The following is a 21986-nucleotide window of genomic DNA, read 5'->3' on the forward strand; positions in this document are numbered from 1 at the left end:
TTTGTTTCTTCACCTCACGCGGAGCTTTCTATCTCCTCCTGCCCATTGGTCATCCTCCAGTCACCTGGCCTTCTTTCAGTTGCTCAAGCATATGAAACATTTTCTATCTCAGAATCTTTACACAAGATGTTCCCCCTGGTTGGGACAATGCTTTTTTCCTCTTCATCTGGGAAATACCTCATCATCCTTCAGAAATGTTGCTTCCTTAGAGATGCATTTTCTGCTTCTCCCACTATTGATAACTGTTATAGTCTGCACAAGCCTATATTTCCCCTATTTACCAGGTACAAACTTCAATTGTTAATTTGTGCCTTATTTGTTCATTATCTATATTCCTTTTTATTTTTTTAATTATTTGTAATTGAAGGATAATTGCTTTACAATACTGTGTTGGTTTCTTCATACATCAACATGAATCAGCTACTGGTATGCATATGTCCTCTCCATCTTGAACCTCCTTCCTTCCTCCCACCCTTTCCCACCTCTAGGTTGTTACAGAGCCCTGATTTGAGTTCCCTGAGTCATACAGTAACTTCCCATTGGCTTTCTATTTTATATAAGGAAGTGCATATATTTTCATGCTACTTTCTCCATTCATCCCACCGTCTCCTTCTTCATATTCCTTTTTAAATTAAGCTTCAGAAGATCAGGGACCGTTATAGTTTTATTAACTGCTAAGTTCTCAGAACCTAACTCAGAGCATAGAATGTTGTAACTGTGGAATCAATAGTTATTAACTAAATCTAATGGGGAAGTGAACTGAGGAAAATAAGCATCTGGCTTATGAGAACAGGAACAGGAACTTGACTCTCCCGATTTTCCACAGCTCATTCCTATTCTTGACTCATCCTAACCCAGTGTAAACCTTGCAGCTCTCTGTCATTTACCTCAACATTGATTTGGTCCCATTTTCATAAGCCTAACCCCTGGGGGTCCTAGGACCTGACTGTGCTATCTGACAATTCGGTTTCCTGGACTTTTCCAGCCTTTATTAGATTTATAGATCTCATCAATGGCCTCTCTTTCCCCTTTCCCAGTTCTTTTGCATTTTTAGCAAAGTGTTCATTTTAAAAATAAATCACTTTTATACTTTCCTGTTTATATTTCTTTTTTTTTCCTTAGTCAATGGAAAACCCTGCTAATTATGCAGTGTTCTTTTTTTCCCCTTAAGCTAGATCTAATTTCTTATTTTCCATCCCAAAACAGAACACTGAAATAAAGCGAGGCATTTTATATATATTGATCCATATACTATGTTTCTTCCACTCCAGGAAAATTTGAAACCTAAAAAAAAAATTACAATTTAACTGAGAAAGGATAAATGTACATATTTTTTTCAATAGAACCATGAGCTCTCATAATTATAATCAACTTTACAGGAAATATCTAGAGGATAAAATGCACCAGAGATGTGTTGATGTGATGAGCAAGCAGTCCTCCATTAGCACAGGCCATCTTGGTAGCTTAGCAGATGGCATGGAATAAGAGGTAACCATAGCAAATAAAGAAATTAAACCAAAGCACTCAAGGGGGAAACAGAAGGAAAACCCTACAGTGGCAAATGCAGATGCACGAGCAGTGAAAGAAGCCTTTGCAGAGACTGTAACTGAATGAAACCAACATCACACAAGCGTGAATTTCAGAAGAAAGCATTAAACATAGCATGCCACTGACTGGCAAGTCAGGCTCCTCTGAACGAACCAAAGTCCAGAAATCTCAGAAACTTTCCAATGGCCTGGGACCCAGATCCTTCAGGGTGGAATTCTTTCTTCAGAAAGAATCAGCCTGGATTCTCAGAATGCCATTCATCCCTTCACTCCCCAACTCAGTTCCTGTGATTTAACCAATTATGCACTGTATTCTGTTACAATTATGCTTTGTGATAGTTTTTCTTTTCAAAAAATAATCTGTTGAATATTTTGAGTCTGCTAAGTAAATAAGGCTTTTTGATGTTTAAGCCATTTCTGCTCCCTAAGTATCAAGGAACATTTTAACTAAACTTGTAAATTTTCATCAAGAAGAACTCTGAATCTGCAGTATATTTAAGTGACAATTGTCCAGCTAAATCTTAGGTACAGGGACTCCAGAGGAATAAAGAGAAGTTATGCTCTTCCTAAGAATTGTCAACACATGCACAAATATCCATCCAACATGCCTGGCTGTTTTCAAAAGCCAGCCAGTTATGGAAATAAGAGGCAGCTGACAGAGGGCTCACAACAATTTGAATTGCCCCCAAATCAGGGCAAAAGAAGCCTGAATGTAGCTTATATTGCGTATCAGCAACAGTTAACAACTTCCTTCTAGGAATTACTTATTTTTTCATCTCCACTGCACATGTATGAGCCTCTGCATGGGTGCACGTGCGTGCACACACACACACACACACACACACACATTCTTTCTTCAAGTGATTTAGGTTTCTATCTTGCTCCTGTAACTGATTTCACTTTCTGATCTTAAGTCACTAAATTCTAAATCCTTTAGGTTTTTATACCTTAGGTGAAGAAACTCACCTGCTAATATAAGTGGGTAACAAAAGCAGGTGGAATTCTGAGGCAACATAGAATATTGTAAATATAAACTGCTACTGCCATTATGTCATCATTATTATCATTAATTATTTTAATTCCTCAGAGTTATCCATGTAGGAAATTAACTGGCAGAAAAAAGTCATGAAAGAACTAAAAATTCCAATAACCCAGCAAAAATAATGAGAAAATCAAGAACACATCTGTATTTGGTAGAACAAACAAAAAACACACCTCTTTATCCCAATGTTGACCTAGATATTATTCCTGTGATCCTGGAATAAGCACACTAAATCACAACTGTTACTATACCTAAAACTAGGTATGAAAAGTACATGTTTTCTAAGACCAGGTATATGACCTAAATGTTACTTCGTTTTGAGTCCAAGGTCAATTTCATCAACAGTCTTACAATAAACCTCCCCTTTAGGAATGTGTAAAAACAGAATGTCTGTAATACACAACAGAAGCCACATACAGGAAATGAATTTTCCAGAAATATAGCAAAAGCATGTGGTCATTATTGTGGGACAGCCACAATTACTGAATACCTAACATTTATCAAGCCCTTTATATAAATACTATATTTAATTTTTAGAAAACTCCATGAAATAGTTAGTAGGATTGCTATTTTATGGATGAGTTAGCTGACTGCTCAGTGAGATAATTTAACTCATTCAAACTTAAACAACTAGAAACTGCTAGAGCTAGAATTTGACCCCAAGTCTCAATACTTCTAAAACCTGTTTTCATTTATTTGTATCATGCCAATACTACCAATTATACAAATGAACTCTCATATGTCAGGCAGCTGTAAGAATAATTGAGCATAAGGAATTTATGATCTTACAAATCTACCATTAACAATAGGAAAGTCATTTGAAGTTGGAGTTCGGTTTGTGATGTAAGATTTTCACTTCCCTCAAGTCTCAAAGGGGCTTTCCAGGTGGTGCTAGTGGTAAAGAACCAGCCTGCCAATGTAGGTAGATAAGAGATGTGGATTCGATCCCTGGGTCTGGAAGATTCCCTAGAGACGGAAATGGCGATCCATTCCAGTATTTTTGCCTGGAAAATTCCATGGACAGAGGAGGCTGGTGAGCAATAGTCCATGGGGTTGCAAAGAGTCAGATACAACTGAGTGACTAACACACACACACATCTCAAGATTCCTCTCAAGTCTTTCTTTTGATCCCACATACACATCTGGGAACCAAGGTCTGGCGTTTTGCCTTGAAATCGAGCAGGAATACATTGGCCTCAAGCCCATCAAATTCTAAAAAGTAGAACTTACAAAAGTTTAGCTGGGAATCAAGAGCAGACAAATCTTGCGATTCTTTCAGGACCCTTTTGAAGCTGGCCACATCCTATTCAGGTCAGGTAGAGCTTCACTTACCAGTTTTTCTTTGAACATATCTTTGCTCTCACAAGTTTGGTCTCCTCAATCCCTGCACCGCCCCCCCCTCCCCACCAACTCTCCATTTTACTGTCCCTTCCATGACTTGACACATGTTAATAACTTTGCTTAGCACATCATCTTCTTCCCTCTGCTGCTGGAAATCTGCCTGATCTACAAGGCCTGGGTAAAGTTCTTCCTCTATGAGGATGGATATCCTTGATTATTGATACCTCTCACTTTGAGTGTATTTAAACAAATATGTCATTTTGTGTCTTCCTGATTGGCCTTATAATATTTAATGATTATTTGAGATGCATTATTTAGCTTTATTTTTCAATGCTAAAGCTTAAGATTTATGGGTAGGAACAATTTAATCTAGTATCTCACACGCTTTTGAGAACATGGAGTTGCACGGTTGATCAGGTGACTTTATCAGTCTCTTCTGGAAAACAAACAGTGATCAGGACTTGGCCTTTATGCCATCCTGCCTGGCTCATAGATTGAAGTTGGGAGCAAATAATGAGGTCAGGCCTCAGTGAATGACTTTTTCACTTCATGAAAATTTCCCATGTTTCACACAAAGAAATTTTCTCTATTGATTATGAAATAAGACTGCCCTGGCTTTAAATACTAACTCAGCTAATTAAATAATGGTGTACTCTAGTTAAGTTCTTTTTCCTATATAAATTTTACAAAACAAAACATTGTTTATGAAGTTGTTATTATTAGAAATAAAATATATATGAAAGCATATGGACCATAGTTAACTATTAATAAATCATGCCTAGTATTATTTCTACAGGACAAGTAGCTCTGTCCCCCACAGTAATATGCTTAACCACTAATTTTATTTCTGTCTTATTTTTTCCCAGTATTTAATAACAGATCAAGAACTCATGGAAATTTCAATTGCTTCTTGAGTTGCATTACTGCTAAAAATCATGGTCACTAAATAACATGAGAGTTACTTATGTTTTAAAGGCTATTTGGGTAGTTCAGGCAAAACCATACAAATTTCCAGGTTATTGAGTATCTTTGTCAGAAGTGTTACTCTGCATTTTTATTCTGACTTTATAACAATAACTTCTATTGTTTTACATATGTGTTTTGAGGACTTCATGGTACAAAAGTAGTTATCATATCCCCCCTGTGTGACTTGCCTAATTTAGATAACTGTCTAATTTATCTGATTATCAAATATTTTCATCATAGAGCTTCCACTAACCTCTCCACCTCCAACGGAAAAACAGAGACAAGTGTCTTACAATGGCAGCTGTTCCCCCATTCAGTTTTAAGCTGCATATCTACATGACTTTTCCAATGTAAATATTTTGGTATATTTTTGTAGTTGCTAATGTATAATGTATATCAGTTCAGTTCAGTTCAGTCGCTCAGTCGTGTCTGACTCTTTGCGACCCCATGAATCGCAGCACACCAGGCCTCCCTGTCTATCACCGACTCCCGGAGTTCACTCAGACTCACGTCCATCAAGTCAGTGATGCCATCCAGCCATCTCATCCTCTGTCGTCCTCTTCTCGTCCTGCCCCCAATCCCTCCCAGCATCAGAGTCTTTTCCAATGAGTCAACTCTTCAAAATGAGGTGGCCAAAGTACTGGAGTTTCACCTTTAGCATCATTCCTTCCAAAGAAATCCCAGGGCTGATCTCCTTCAAAATGGACTGGTTGGATCTCCTTGCAGTCCAAGGGACTCTCAAGAGTCTTCTCCAACACCACAGTTCAAAAGCATCAATTCTTCGGCGCTCAGCCTTCTTCACAGTCCAACTCTCACATCCATACATGACCACAGGAAAAATCATAGCCTTGACTAGATGGACCTTAGTCAGCAAAGTAGTGTCTCTGCTTTTGAATATGCTATCTAGGTTGGTCATAACTTTCTTCCAAGGAGTAAGCATCTTTTAATTTAATGTATATAATGTAAGTCAAAAACTAACTAGATGCTATACATGAAAATGCAGGGTCCGTAGCTCAGTTGGTAAAGAATCTGCCTGTTATGTAGGAGACCAGGTTCAATCCCTGAGTCAGGAAGATCTCCTGGAGAAGGAAATGGCAACCCAGTCCAGTATTCTTGCCTGGAAAGTCCTGTGGACAAGAGGAGCCTAGCAGGCTACAGTCCATGGGGTCACAAGAGTCAGACACAGCTTAGTGACTAAACCAACCAACCAATACATGAAAAGAAAAACAAAAGCAAAAATGATGAGTCAAACTAGAGTTGGTTAAGGATTTTGGAGACATATTGAGAACCAGTGTATCACTAGTAGGTTATAGGTCCTGGTTGTCATGGAGCTGAATAGGGCAGTAGAAGTAAGGAGCAGCTAATATCCACTGTGCAGTTACTTCTGGCCAGGCTCAGTATTGACAGCTTTATAAGCATTGCCTTAGCTTCACAACAACTTCACAGTAACCCGATAATAGGTACTGTTATTTCTCTCCCTGACTTAGTGAAGAAGCATAAGTTATCCAGAGCCACAGTAATATAGAGTGAGATGTATGAATCCCATGTACCATTTATTAGTACAGTATACATACAGATTAGATCTGAATTCATGAGAAGGATTGCAAAGCTTTATACATCACAGAGCAAAGTAGTAGCATAACTTTTTTTTCTTCTTTCTCTTTTTCTGCTAGAAAGATGCTCAGTGAGTCTCTCTATATTATTACCTATTTATTCTTCCATTGTCCATGTACTTCAACAACTCTGTGCTCAGTCATGTCCAACTCTTTGCAACCCTATGGACTGTAGCCTGCTAGGCTCCTCTGTCCATGGTGCGTACACACACACCAAAATCTATTCTAGTTTTTACTGAATTTTAAAGACAGGCATTTCAGTTTGGATGGCTGGGTTATATCTCCCAACTACTAATATAATTAAGTACGATCTGAGGGCTGAGTGAATATTCAGGAAGGTTAAATTGCTTAGCTATATTCAAAGCACATAATGTATGACCTGGCTAACAAGTCAATATAGAGATCTAACTTGAACATTTTATGCAAAAACATCCAAATTAAAGATATGACTATGTCTAGATCATGTTTGTATGAAGCAAACCGTCAACAAATAGGTGATTGATGCCATTATTATCATTTTTTCCCTAATATGTCTATGGCAAATTCTTCAAGACCACTTTTACCCTTGAATAAGGGCCCAAATCCTGAAACAGAATTTGTCATGTGTTCTGGATAGAAATTTCAATGCATGACACTTACATATGCGTGAAATATTGACTAAAACAAACAAACAAAAACTATTGTCAGATATTGATAAAATTCACTGTTTTCCTCCCATCATGTCATTATCAATCAACACCAGAAATAGGCATTTTACTTTTTTTTTTGACAGAGTATGGTTCCTTGAATAATAACTACATATTCCAACTGTTTAGCTTGTCTAACTTATCTAATTGCCACTTATTTAATTGCCCTGATTCCAGTAGATAATAAGTAGCACTTGAGAATAAGTATGACTCAGATAAAGAAAATATTCTTTACCTGGGCTCTAGATAGCCATGAAGGGGCTTTATTATACCCAGAAACTTGATATAAAAATTAGTCTGTATGTTCAAAAAATAATATGTATGCATGGAGAAATATCTGTGAGGTTGTACACTAAATTTATAATGTTGGCTAATTTTGATGATGTGGTAGGGAAGAGAACTTCAGTTTTGATTTTTTTTAACCCTTTGCAATAGGAATTATAAATTACTTATATAATTAAAATTAATTTAAAAATTGGATATAAATGTACAGTTGTAGTTTTTTTCTGAGGATAGGGCACTGTTTTCATCTCATGATAAATAATATGAGTCCTTTATGTTATATATTCTAACTTTGGAAAAAATGATGCATTATCTAGCCAGAGACATACTAGCTTCAAATTTTGTACATTTGAAGTAACTGTTTGAGGGGTTTCTTTCACTTTGTCTTATTTTTTTTTTCCTTAAATGAACTGAATAGACTTAGAAATAACATTTTGGAGCAACTATCATTTATATACAGCACTTCATTTCTTTTGCTCTGGTATGGATTAGGATGTACAGTAGGTGAATTTCAACACAATCTTACAGTTGGCTGAGTTGTTGCCATGGTGAATCAGGAATCCACAATCAGAAATCCACATACTAAGTATGTGACTTGACTAGGCTATAAGTTTCATTAAAATACCAGATTTTTGAAGCAGATAAAGTTATGGTGTACAAATTAAGAATGCTCCAGAAGAAATAAAATCACTCAAACTTTATGATTTTGTTAAGAAAATTGTGAATAGTTTAAAAGATTATTTTATATGCGGGGTAAAGGAGCTTAAGGAAAGTTCTTTTAGTACATCTATAGAATGAATATCAGATATACATGGATGGAATTTAGCATGGTATGTATAAAATAAAACTCTATCAGATGTTTTTCTGGACACCACCATTTGAATCTTTAGATTTCAAAATGCCAATTTAAAGCAACAAAATAAAATTTCCTTGGATCTGTGTACCACTGAATACGATCCATTCACATTATAGATGATGTACTGGAGACTGAGAAAAATGATGATCCTACAGCCGCTTGGAGACACAGTCCTGTCTAACTCCCTGTCAATGTATCTTACACATCGATTATATTTCACATGCCTATGTCTTCTCCAAAGCTGTTTATTCAATGGTTCGTTTATTGTTATCTAGCAGTAATGTGTTATTTCATGTTTTCAATGAGGTATCTATATAAACTACAACAAAGAATCAAGAAGAGGTCAAAATCCTATAAGGCACTTATAGATTTCTTTTGCTATGAAATTATAGTTTAAATTTTTTTTCCTTCTAATTGCCCACATCTTTTAGACTGGTCCCAGGTGCCTTAACAACCATTTACCTTATTATGAAATAGTGACTGGAAATAATTGTATAAACATCCATCTTATGGATTTTAAGCCTCTTTTCTTTGTACTGTTTTATTTTCAAGCCACTTAAAATTTTGGCCCAGTAATTTTTACAATAATCCAAAAATATCCAACAATAATTTAAGTCCAAATAATCAAAATAGTTGCCTAAATTCTTAGTGCATTTGATCTGGATTAAAAGCTTATGATGTTGAGGTCCATATATAATAAGCAATCCCTTCATAGTACAGTTTGATTTCTATTGGCTTCTAAAATTGAAAGCAAAATCTGGTAATAATGATATTTATGTATTGAAAAAAACTTCATGGCACCAATCAAAATACACTCTGATTATGGATTATGACCTGAAAAGTTAATAATTATACAATCCCATCTAGTGTTTATAAATAACATAAGATTTTTAATTCATATAATACCGAAGAGATGAATAGTTATCAGTCTAGTTTTCTACTGCATATTCCTGGGGTCTCTTTGGAAATTAAGCATTGTTAGTATTATTATTTTATTAAAACTATGAGGAAATAATCTGAGACTGGCACACAGCCTCTCATGGTCTGGTCCCTACCATTCTTTCCATCCTTATCTATCCCTCACACACCTAAGCCTCAGAAAAAGATAAGAGCTTATTCTTCCTGAAACACAACCCATCCTGTCCGTTTTTTGTTTTCAACCTTGCTGCCTAGAAGGTTTTCTTTCTCAGGCATTCACTGCCATTCTGCGCACCCAAAACTAGCTATGTGCATTTACTCAGTGCGTACTACATATCATACATTTTACCAAGAACATGATTTACCTTGTGCCGTCTAACAACCCTACTTGACAGAGTATAAGGAAACTTTGGCTAGTCAACCAGATAGTAAATGGCTAAAAGCTGACCTGCAATCTACACCCAGGCAGACTCCAGATTTCATACTATGATACATTCCTTCCAAGTTTCAATAAACTTTGAAGATCAAGAGAAAAATAATACTTCTTCCAAGGTTATTTCTTCTCTCCCCTGTATCTGTAACTCCTTGAAGTCAAACTAATTTCTCACCACTGGTAAAGGAAGTGACATATCCATCTTACTTCCTCAGCTTGGCATTCTGATTCATCTTAATAGTCTTTGTGTTAAACAGTAAAATGCTTTGCATGCGGCAAGCCCTCTATAAATATTGGTTACATGAATTCATCGTCAGAATTGTGATAATCCAGACTGTATCACAAATGACCTCTGAAAAATTATTTTAAAAATCAAGTTAGCAAGAATATAATTTGATAAACAATGGTCAAATTTAGACATTTGTTTCTTTGCAAATGTGATTTATTGAATTTATAAAAGTTACCAACTCTTTTGGCACTCAAATTTCAAATCGGTTCATTCAATCACATGGATTTATTTTTAAACTTTTTTTTTTTTTTACTGAATCAGACAATAGAATTTGAACCTATTATTTCAGAATCGTAGGTGAATCTGGTTACTCTGCAAAGCAAAATGTTTAAAAAAGAAAGAAATATTTATGATAATGACTGTGCTTTACTATTTTGCTTTTCACTGAGCTGCTTCAGTTTTTTTTTTTTTTTGTACATACACATGTCAACTCATCTAGATAATTGGTAAATAGCCAAGAAAGAGAGAAAAAAATAAAAAAAATTTTTTCTTAAATGACCCCAAGCAAATGCAACCATCTTTTTATTCATGAAGGTAAACTGGATACTTAAATGGTATTTTGAGACAACCTAAATTCACTTATTCAATTTTCTGAAGTTCAGAGGGAAATTAATTTGAAGACTATTTAAGTGTTCTTCCTCACAAGCCACCAAAAGATCACATTTTCTCCCGCTTGATTTAAATGTTGACATTACATTTTGAAAACTAGTTGGTAGAAGTTTTCAAGTTTATTTATGTTTAATCACATAATAATTCGAACTACAACTCTCAAAATAATCACTACTACATATAAGATGTAAAATAACTAGCTTTAAGATTTGCCTTTTATTTAGTCTTTCATACTTATATTTAAAATAATACAGCAAAAGGTAATTATTTATGGTTGCTGGGACTTACTGAATTTAAAACAAGGATTCTTAGAAGAATCCAGCGTTAGAACTGAATATCATTTTTCTTTTAATTTCTGCAATTTAAAAACATTCTTCTCACTTAGAAAAGTAAAAGTATAAAAACTAATTTTCTAAAGCATAATTATGCCAGTTTAAAGAATGCTAGAACTTCACTTAAAAATGAATTGCTTCAGAATTACTCTTGAACTCATACATTATCATTTTTTTTCTCAGATACCTAAAGCACAAATAACTAAGCCATGATTGTTAATTATACTAATTATCAGTGACAGAATAACATCTTATTAAATTATCTTACAAAATAGAATCAAGCTAAAGATCCAGAAGGATATGGATAGAAGAGCTATATAACTTAAGGGAGAAGAAAAACTGATTTTCACAAGTAGGTTCACACTAGGAATAGTGCTGAGTTGTTTTATTGATCCTGGGTGGAAGGAATGGGTCTTTAAGGTTTTCCTGGAGATTCACCCACAGTAAATAAACTCAAAGCTCCCTGGGTCTGCTGTCTGACCTAAAGAAAATTATGACATTTTCTCTGACCATTAGTTACTCTTTAAGCTGAGTTATTCTTGAATCAGAATGTTGCTACATATCATTTGTTGTTTACCTTATTCCCTAGAACTTATGAAAGAGTTTTATAAAGGGAAAATTAAGAGCAGTGTTTTCTGGGATGAAATCCTCCTTTCATACTCACATCATATTTCTCTTTATGACATCTGTGTTGTCTTTAGTGTACTTTGGGCACTGTTACCGAGAAATAAATGCATAACTCTATCCTTGCTTGTTGGTGGTATAAGAAAATGATGTAACACTTTCATTTTGATTTTCCTTGTAAAAGTATGGAGGCTGAGCCTGCCCTTGACAGGTGTGACCCCCGCCCCCACTCCCCCAATCAGCCCCACTGGGCAAGCTTTTGCAGATTCAGCCAGTGGAAACTGCCCTCCCCCAACTTTAAACAAAGCCATTTAATTTGGTGTCAAGTCAAGGTAAGCAAAAAAAAAAAAAAAAATTACTAATAATTAAAGGACAACATACAGAGGCATAGCCTGCGACATGAACCTACACCCAAGCCAGAGGAGATTCATGATTTTCAACCCCAGGGAGGGAGTGACTAACGCGCGCGCACACTGACCATCATCGTAAAGAGGTAAAGAGAGAGTGAAATGGCTCAACGTACACACACCCCGCTCCATACCGGGGACGAGTCTCCAAGCTGCGGCTTGTGCTCTCGGAGGGCCAGGCTGAAGCTGACCGCCCCCACTGCCACGCTGGACGCCCCCAGCCCTATCTCCAGCACGGAGAGCACCAGGAGGCTCCCAATAATCTGGCCGCTGGTGCACATCCTTCTTCGGTCATCATTCCTTCCAGGTCAGAGAGGGAAGCCGACCATCCACCTTCTTCCTTCCACTCTCCTCCTTATCCCCTCTGCCCGCTACCAGACCCCAAAACTTTTCTTTCTTCACCAGAGAAGCATTATCCACAAGGACTGGATTTCCTGAACCGGAGACCCTCTTCCCTGACCGGGTCAGAAGCAGAGTTGCTCCACCCCTGGCACGTTCAGACAGGGATCATAGAAGGATTTTTCCCGGTCGGTGGTCGGAGTCCAGGAGAGGAGAGCACACTGGCAGAAAGGGCTTTCAATAAGGAGCCAGAAGCCTGGGGGAGCCAGGGAGCTGGGAGCCCTGCTCCGGAGTCGAGGCGCTGTCCAGAGTTCTGCCGCGTCCCAAGTCTCCGCAGGGAAATCCCGTTCTCTCCTCTGCTTCCGAGACCCTTTCAGGCTCCCTTTTCTTTCCCCGCAAGCACATGAGCTTTGCTTCCCCAGATCCTAAGCGGGACTGCTCAGAGCATCTCTCGTCCTCTCGCTGGGTCTCCTTTCCTTTGTTTTCGTGGTGACACGAAGTGCTTCTACGAGTCCCTCGGTCCCCAGGCTGAGCGGGCGGATGATATTCAGCACCACGCTCCTCACAGTTGCTGTGTCGCCAGAAAAAGCGACCTTGTCTGATGGCCTTTTCCTGTCTGGATTTCTTCTCCCTCGTCGTCGTTGTCTTTCTCTCCCCCTCTCTGGATCTGATTCTCTCTCATTGCAGTGACCTCATTGGGATTTAAGAGGTTGACGGAGGAGGGAAAAGCTTGATGTATTTGTGGGTGCAGGACCAATACTCTTGACTGACCCTTGCTCGGCCCCACTTGGGGACCCTTACCACAGAGATCCAAGCGATACCTTCCTTCGCACTCTCCCACCCACCCCCACCCCGCCCCGTTTGCTCCCTCCTGGGCTTCTGTCCAGGTGGGAGGGGAGGTGATGCCTGCGTCAACATGGGGCTCGTTCTGTGTGAAACTTTCTTTTGCGTGTACATGGGGTGATATGGGAGCGTAGTGAGTGAAGAAAGGCAGAGAGAGCAAAGGGGATGGAGAAGGTACAGACTCCTAAATTCAACAGGACTTCCAAAGGACCTTCACGGAGGAACTCCCCTCTCAAGAAGAGTTACTCTCCAGCATGTTTTAAGGAGCTGCCATGACCTGTCATCCTCCCTGTTGAACGTGGGGAAGATGCAGTTGGTTGGGGCCACACTTCTCCAGGGAAGTGGCAGTGGTTCCTCCTCAGCTGGCAGACCCAACTCTCTCTGAGCACGTTCTGGGTTGCATCACCAGACCACACGCCTGGGACCAGGTGTTCTCACTCAAATTCAAGAGATGTGTACATTTAAGAACTAAATAGAAACAACATTGTTTTTTTTTTTTTTAAGAAAACAAAAACAAAAATCTGCCTCATTGCACACTTTATGATAGTTGGCATTCATCAGAATCCTTAGAGCAAGGGCCAGCCATGGTTCAGGTATTTTGGGTTTGTAATCGGATGCACATGGGACTCTAGAAGTCTGGGAATCACTGAGTCTGGGCTCAGTTTCACGTTCCTGATTTGATTTCATGAAAAATCCCAAGGTATTCTATCAGGAAGATGCAAAGAGTGGGGAGTGGGGGATGATAAGTGTTTGTGGGTCATCGTTCTCAAAAACTGGTTTCTGGGGAATTTGGAAATGGAGTGAAGGAAAACAGAAGAAAAGAGAACTGAGAACACACTGCACAAGATCAGGGAATCTCTGAATGCATGTAGACTAGAGCAGTAGTTACTTCTGATTAGAAGTTTTTTCCTCTTTTTTTAAACTCCAGTGCTGGGAACATTAAAGTCGAGTGATATACAACCTATATAATAAGTGCCAGTTCTACATTTCTTAAATTTCAGAACTTGTTTCATTGTTTACATTCAACTGTACAGTATAATTTACTTTCCTTATGATATATTTATATCCCATTTTTTTAAATGGAATCTTCTTCCTTTAAAAAAAGCAAGGAAGGAAGAATTATAAAGTATTAGAAACTTAATAAGTCTTAAAGAGTCTTCAGTTATTGTGGTATTTGGAAAAGAACTCAAGTATTTTCAATAATTGGTGAATTTACTTTCCACCCCTTAAAACACTCAGTCCACTAACAATCATTCATATAGCTTTTTCTTTTAGGGAAGAATAATTTATTTTATTTAAATCTTACAAAAGTCATTTAATGATCCAATTCATATATAGAAATAATGGAACATCTAGGTTCTCTTACTTTTTGTGTATCTTTAGTCATTGCTTTCCTTTTTTCATTCTTCTCCATCAAAAAGAGAAATTTATAGTCATTGCTAAAATAGATTGGTTAATGCAGCCATATAAAAAGAAGTGTAACTTACAGGAAGGGAAATTAATTTTTAGAGGTAATGTTAGCAATGGATGAATTTCCCAGAGAGAAAGAAAAGGATGTTATGTATTATGATTGAATTTTCGTCTTTGAATGTTTAATAGGTAGAAATGTGTTTTCTTATAACCCCAAAGCCTAATCATATGTTTGAATATAACCAATTTTCATTTTTTGAAAGTCAAATATACATATGTAATATCACTTATACATAGAATCTTTTTTAAAAAAGAGGTACAAATGAACTTATCTACAAAACAGAAATAGAGTCACAGATGTAGAAAATAAACATGCTTATCAGTAGGTAAGAGGTGAGAGGAATAAATTGGAAGATTGGGATTGACATATACATACTGCTCTATATAAAATAGATAACTAATAAGGATCTTAGGATAGCACAGGGAACTCGACTCAGTGCTCTGTAATGGCCAAAATGGGGAAACAAATCTAAAAAAGAGTGGATATATGTATACCTGATTCTCTTTGCTGTATTCCTGAAACTGACACAACCGTAAATCAACTATATTCCAATAAAAATAAAGAAAGAAATCCATCCTCACTTACATATGACTAACAAAATCCACCCCCAAATGGAAATATTTATAGAAATAAAATAAAAACAATCATCACCACAAATTACTGTTTTATATTTAAAAACATGAAGATCAATGTTATTAGAATTTTTAAAAAATCTTATATTACTTATTCTGGGAGACAAAATGTATTTTGTATGCCCTTTTAAATGTTGGAAAGATCTCCACCTCCAAGTAAACGCAGGACCATTACATTTTGCTCTTATTTGTGGAAATCATAGCAAAAAAATGGGTTCAGTCGGCATCCTCTCTCAAAATTATTTATCAGGGAAAGAATTATAGGAAAAACAATAAATCTAGAGAAAAACAAAAAGACAAAAAATACATTGGTATCCTAACACCAGTGGCTCTACAATTGGAGGTTTTAATTTTTCTTATGCTATGGTACACCAAAAAAGCTATTCATAAGGTCCACTGATACACATATGAAAGAAAGTGAAAGTGAAGTCGCTCAGTCTTGTCTGACTCTTTGCGACCCCATGGACTGTAGCCTACCAGGTTGCTCCGTCCATGGGATTTTCCAGACAAGAATACTGGAGTGGGTTGCCATTTCCTTCTCCAGATCTCCCCAACCCAGGGATTGAACCCAGGTCTCCTGCATTGTAGGCAGATGCTTTACCATCTGAGCCACCAGAGACGTCTACATATAGAGTATAGTATAGATATATATATAGTTCATTCAGTACTTATACTTCCTCAATAGGAGCAATAGTACAAAAACTCTCAAGTTTGCCACCTTCTGGTTCATATAGGACACAATGAATATGAATTTTGCAACTCAAAATAATTCTTATTAAATTTACTAGCTAATCAGAAAAAAATCCTCCATAATTGCTTTCTTTAAGGACCTAAGTCTGCCAATAAGTATTTAAGTATTCTGAGATGTTCACAGACCCATCTACCCAAATTAGATTTATGTCAGTTCAGTTGCTCAGTCATGTCCGACTCTTTGTGACCCCATGGACTGCAGTATTCCAGGCTTCCCTGTCCATCACCAACTCCCAGAGTTCACTTAAACTCATGTCCATTGAGTCAGTGATGTCATCCAACCATCTCATCCTCTGTCATCCCCTTCTCCTCTTGCCTTCAATCTTTCCCAGCATCAGGGTTTTTCCAGTGAGTCAGTTCTTCACATCAGGTGGCCAGAGAATAGGAGTTTCAGTTTCAGCATCAGTCCTTGGAATGAATATTCAGGACTGATTTCCTCTAGGGTGGACTGGTTGGATCTCCTTACTGTCCAAGGGACTTTCAAATGTCTTCTCCAACACCACAGCTCAAAAGCATCAATTATTTGGCGCTCAGCTTTCTTTATAGTCCAACTCACATCCATACACAACTACTGGAAAAACCATACCTTTGACTAGATGGACCTTTGTTGGCAAAGTAATGTCTCTGCTTTTTAATAAGCTGTCTAGGTTTGTAAATAAGTTAGATTTATAGAATTGTTTTATTAAATTATAGTTAACATACAACATTTTAGGCAGACTACATAGTGACTTGACATTTATCTATATTATGAGTTGACTACCACAAATCTAGTAATCATCTTTCACCATACAAAGGTATTATAATATTATTGACTATATTCCCTGTGCCATATATAGAAATTTTAATACATGGATAAAGGAAAATCCAGGAGCTGGGAAATAAATTCCACCTGTCTTAATATGGTCAAGTAAGTTGCTGAAATAATCAGTCTAGTCTTAATACAAGGTTAGTAAATGAAAAGGTCAAAATTTAAACTGATTAATTTTGAAAATTGGTTTAAAGTGTTCAAGCTATTATAAAATTTTCAGTTTTGTGATCTAAAGTCACAAAAGTTACAAGATCTTTGATCTAAAGATTAAAGATCTAAAAACTATAGTTTGTACTAATGTGATCTTAGACCTGTACTGAGTGACCAAAGCAGTACACACAATTAAGAAAAATAAAAAATCATAAAATTATTACAAACCATTTAGCAGTTCTTAAAGTGCTACAAGCCTATATAATATTTCAATACTCTAGTCAGTGTGGCTAAAAGTAAAGACTTAGTTAGGATTTTACAGAGTAATTCTGCTTTAAAAGGGGAAAAAACTGGTGAGGATTTTTTCCTTATTTAAAGCTCAAGAAACACATGTACCCCAATGTTCATCGCAGCACTGTTTATAATAGCCAGGACATGGAAACAACCTAGATATCCATCAGCAGATGAATGGATAAGAAAGCAGTGGTACATATGCACAATGGAGTATTACTCAGCTGTTAAAAAGAATTCATTTGAATCAGTTCTGATGAGATGGATGAAACTGGAGCCGATTATACAGAGTGAAGTAAGCCAGAAAGAAAAACACCAATACAGTATACTAACACATATATATGGAATTTAGAAAGATGGCAGTGACGACCCTGTATGCAAGACAGCAAAAAAGACACAGATGTGTATAACGGACTTTTGGACTCAGAGGGAGAGGGAGAGGGTGGGATGATTTGGGAGAATGGCATTCTAACATGTATACTATCATGTAAGAATCAAATCGCCAGTCTATGTATGATGCAGGATACAGCATGCTTGGGGCTGGTGCATGGGGATGACCCAGAGAGATGTTATGGGGAGGGAGGTGGGAGGGGGTTCATGTTTGGGAATGCATGTAAGAATTAAAGATTTTAAAATTAAAAAAATAAATAAATTTTTAAAAAAGAAGTTAAAAAAAAATAAAGCTCAAGAAGAGGTAATTAAACCTGAATTTATCTTCTGCCTTTTGTCTTCTAGTGTTAATATCTACTAGCAACTTCAGTGTTTATGAAAATTAGAGAAATTATAGTACTTAGCATTATATTTATCACAATTTTCCATTTATGTCTGAAATATCTTTTGATTATTACTGATTTTAAGCATGTATAAAACCTCAATTGTGTATTTTATACTGATACTGACTTTTTAGTAAAGAATGTGAGTATTTATACTCTTAACCTGTATGGAGTACTTGGTCCTGGGTTTACTCTCCTACCACATACATTTAAATAAACAGTGCACGAGAGACAGTGCAGAAGTATAATCCCTGTGAGAAGACAAGCAAGGTTTTCTCTTGTGGTCTGTTTGACTACAGGCATCTAACAAGCTGTTTCACAAGAAGAGTATGAAGCAGAGCACAGTAATCTTAACAGAATTCATGGGACAAACAGCAGAGTTCTTGGAGGCTGAGGTCGCCAGTATTTTCAGGACAGAGTACTAGAGAAGAGGATGTTTCATAAAGAGATCCATAAAACTCCAAAAAGTGTTATATGGACATAAGTTGTAGAAGAATAGGTATGTAAAAATGAATTTAAGTAAAAATGACCAATTATTTTCTATATTTGATGTAAATGACAAACACATATATCCAAGAGGCTCAATAAACTGTAAATAGAATAAACACCCACAATCAAATTTCTGGAAAAATAGTGGTAAGAATTAAAAATTAAAAGCAGGAAAAAGGATGGAAAAAGGATGGACTATATATAGAGAAAAAGAGGCAAGGATGCCAGGCTTCTCATCTAAAGTTTTCCAATCCAGATGACAAGTGAATGATAATTTAAAGTACTGAAACTTAAAAACAATAAAAAATCTATTAATCTAGAATCATATTCCCAGCAAAAATACCATAAAAAGTGAAAGAGAAACAGATTGTCAGAGCAACAAAAACTGAGACAATTTGCTTAGTAAATTTGCTCAGTGAAGACATGAGATCTTCACTTTAATAGGTATTAAAAGAAATATTCTTCAAACAGAATTAAAATATATTAGAAGGAAACAGACCTACACAAACAAATGCTGAGCATCATAATGCAACACAGAAGAATAACCATGAACAGTATTTTTTCTCAGTTTTAGTCTCAAATAGAGTAAGAAATATGTACTGAAAACAGAGCTGCCATGCAAGAAACAGAGTCTGCAGTTCCAGCACAGCCAAAAGAAATTAACAGTCGAAACAAAGGATATAATGTTTACAGAAGAAAAACCACAGAATCTAGAATCTTTACAACTTAATATTCTTATCCTAGATATGATAAAAAAACATTATCCAAAATATGATGGACCCCCAAATAAATTTCTTTCTCTCAACAGAGAGGAAAAAACAAGTCTGACCAGAAAATGAAGCAGATGTTGAAACTAACAGACAAGGATTTTAAGACAGGACTTACAATTATCTGCAATGAACTAAGAGAAAACATTTTTAACCAACGAATATTTCAGTAGAGAAATAGGAAATCTTAGCAAATGTAATATAAATTTAAATAAGGAAATTCTAGAAGTAAAAACTACAATATTTGAAATAAAACAGGAAGGGCTAAGCTCAATGAACATGACAGAGAAGAGTAAGTTAGTTTGAATAAGGATAAATAAATATTAATAATTATAGTAAATGATGTAGTAATAGTTATGGTAATTATAGTGATTAATAATTACAGTATTTAATATAATAGTTATAGTAATGATTATAGTAAATAATACTTAAAGCAAATAATGATAATTATATACATAATACATTACAGTAAGTAAGACTTCCCTGGTAACTCAGCCAGTAAAGAATCTGCCTGCAATGTGGGAGACCTGGGTTGGGAAGGTCCCCTGGAAAAGGGAATGGCTATCCATTCCAGTATTCTTGCCTGGAGAATTCCATGGACAGAGGAAGCTGACAGGCTACAGTTCATGGAGTTGTGGAGTATCAGACACAACTGAGCAACTTTCATTTTCATAAGTAATAGAAACTTTTAAAAATAAATGGTGGTAATCAACTTGCCTGACTTCAGGCTCTACTACAAAGCCACAGTCATCAAGACAGTGTGGTACTGGCACAAAGACAGAAATATAGATCAATGGAACAAAATAGAAAGCCCAGAGATAAATCCACACACACATGGACACCTTATCTTAAACAAAGGATGCAAGAATATACAATGGAGTAAAGACAATCTCTTTAACAAGTGGTGCTGGGAAAACTGGTCAACCACTTGTAAAAGAATGAAACTGGATCACTTTTTAACACCACACACAAAGATGAACTCAAAATGAATTAAAGATATAAACATAAGACCAGAAACTATAAAACTCCTAGAGGAGAACATAGGCAAAACACTCTCCGACATAAATCACACCAGGATCCTCTATGATCCACCTCCCAGAATACTGGAAATAAAAGCAAAAATAAACAAATGGTACCTAATTAAAATTAAAAGCTTCTGCACAACAAAGGAAAATATAAGCAAGGTGAAAAGACAGCCTTCAGAATGGGAGAAAATAATAGCAAATGAAGCAACTGACAAACAACTAATCCCAAAAATATACAAGCAATTTATGCAGCTCAATTCCAGAAAAACAAACGACCCAATCAAAAAATGGGCCAAAGAACTAAATAGACATTTCTCCAAAGAAGACATACAGATGGCTAACAAACACATGAAAAGATGCTCAATGTCACTCATTATTAGAGAAATGCAAATCAAGACCACAATGAGGTACCACTTCACACCAGTCAGAATATCTGCGATCCAAAAATCTGCAAGCAGTGGATGCTGGAGAGGGTGTGGAGAAAGGGGAACCCTCTTGCACTGTTGGTGGGAATGCAAACTAGTACAGCCACTATGGAGAACAATGTGGAGATTCCTTAAAAAATTGCAAACACAACTGCCTCATGACACAGCAATTCCCCTGCTGGGCATACACACCAAGGAAACCAGAATAGAAAGAGACACGTGCACCCCAATGTTCATCACAGCACTGTTTATAATAGCCAGGACATGGAAACAACCTAGATGTCCATCAGCAGATGAATGGATAAGAAAGCTGTGGTACATATACACAATGGAGTATTACTCAGCCATTAAAAAGAATACATTTGAATAAGTTCTAATGAGACGGATGAAACTGGAGTCGATTATACAGAGTGAAGTAAGCCAGAAAGAAAAACACCAATACAGTATACTGACACATATATATGGAATTTAGAAAGATGGTAATGATGACCCTGTAGGCAAGACAGCAAAAGAGACACAGATGTGTAGAGCGGACTTTTGGACTCTGTGGGAGAGGGAGAGGGTGGGATTGAAACATCTCTACTATCATGTAAGAAATGAATTGCCAGTCTATGTTCAATGCAGGATGCTTGGGGCTGGTGCATGGGGATGATCCAGAGGGATGATGTGGGGTGGGAGGTAGGAGGGGGTTTCATGTTTGGGAGCTCATGTACACCCGTGGCAGATTCATGTCAAAGTATGCCAAAACCAATATAGTCTTGTAAAGTAAAATAAAGTAAAAATAAAAATTTAATTAAAAAATAAATAAATAAATGGTGGTGCAGGACCTTGCTAAATGATAGCAAATGATAGCAAATGGTCAAAAACAGGTATAGCTGGACTAGAAGAAGGGGTAAGAGGATTGAACAGAAAAATCTTTCAAAACACAATGGCTAAAATTTTACAGTTACGAGAGGGAGAAAATCATATATTTGAGATGTTAAATCAATATGCAGAGAAAACATAAAAATGTTACCAACAAAGCACAAGGCAAAGTCAAAGAGCTGAAATCCAAAGATAAAGAGCATTTTAAAAGCAATAAGAGAAAAAAGTTATATGTATCAGAATCAGGAATAGACATAATAAAAGAATAAAACAGTTACATTAACAAATAGATTGTGGTAGTTAGCTTCTGACAATGATTCCCACAATGATTTCTGCTTACTAGTATTCCAATGCTTGTATATTCCACTCCCCTTGAATGTATACTCCCCTTCCATAGACCTAGTGACTTACTTC

At 36.6% G+C, this 21986-nt stretch overlaps 1 protein-coding gene across 5 annotated transcripts in view; it reads right to left on the minus strand.

Moving 5' to 3' along the window:
• TMEM196 (transmembrane protein 196) overlaps positions 1-21986 on the minus strand; it is a 349550-nt gene that overhangs the window by 55287 nt on the left and 272277 nt on the right. For 2 of the 5 annotated variants that reach the window (XM_060414955.1, XM_060414954.1), the window contains exon 1: positions 12080-12679. The exons of the other annotated variants lie outside the window; for them this stretch is intronic. In XM_060414955.1, the coding sequence (XP_060270938.1) occupies positions 12080-12226 (147 nt within the window). In that variant the 5' untranslated portion in view covers positions 12227-12679. Of the gene's footprint in view, positions 1-12079; positions 12680-21986 lie in introns of those variants that run through there. 5 annotated transcript variants of the gene reach the window in all.

The sequence above is a fragment of the Ovis aries genome, chromosome 4, assembly GCF_016772045.2.
Source record: "Ovis aries strain OAR_USU_Benz2616 breed Rambouillet chromosome 4, ARS-UI_Ramb_v3.0, whole genome shotgun sequence".
NCBI lineage: Eukaryota > Metazoa > Chordata > Mammalia > Artiodactyla > Bovidae > Ovis > Ovis aries.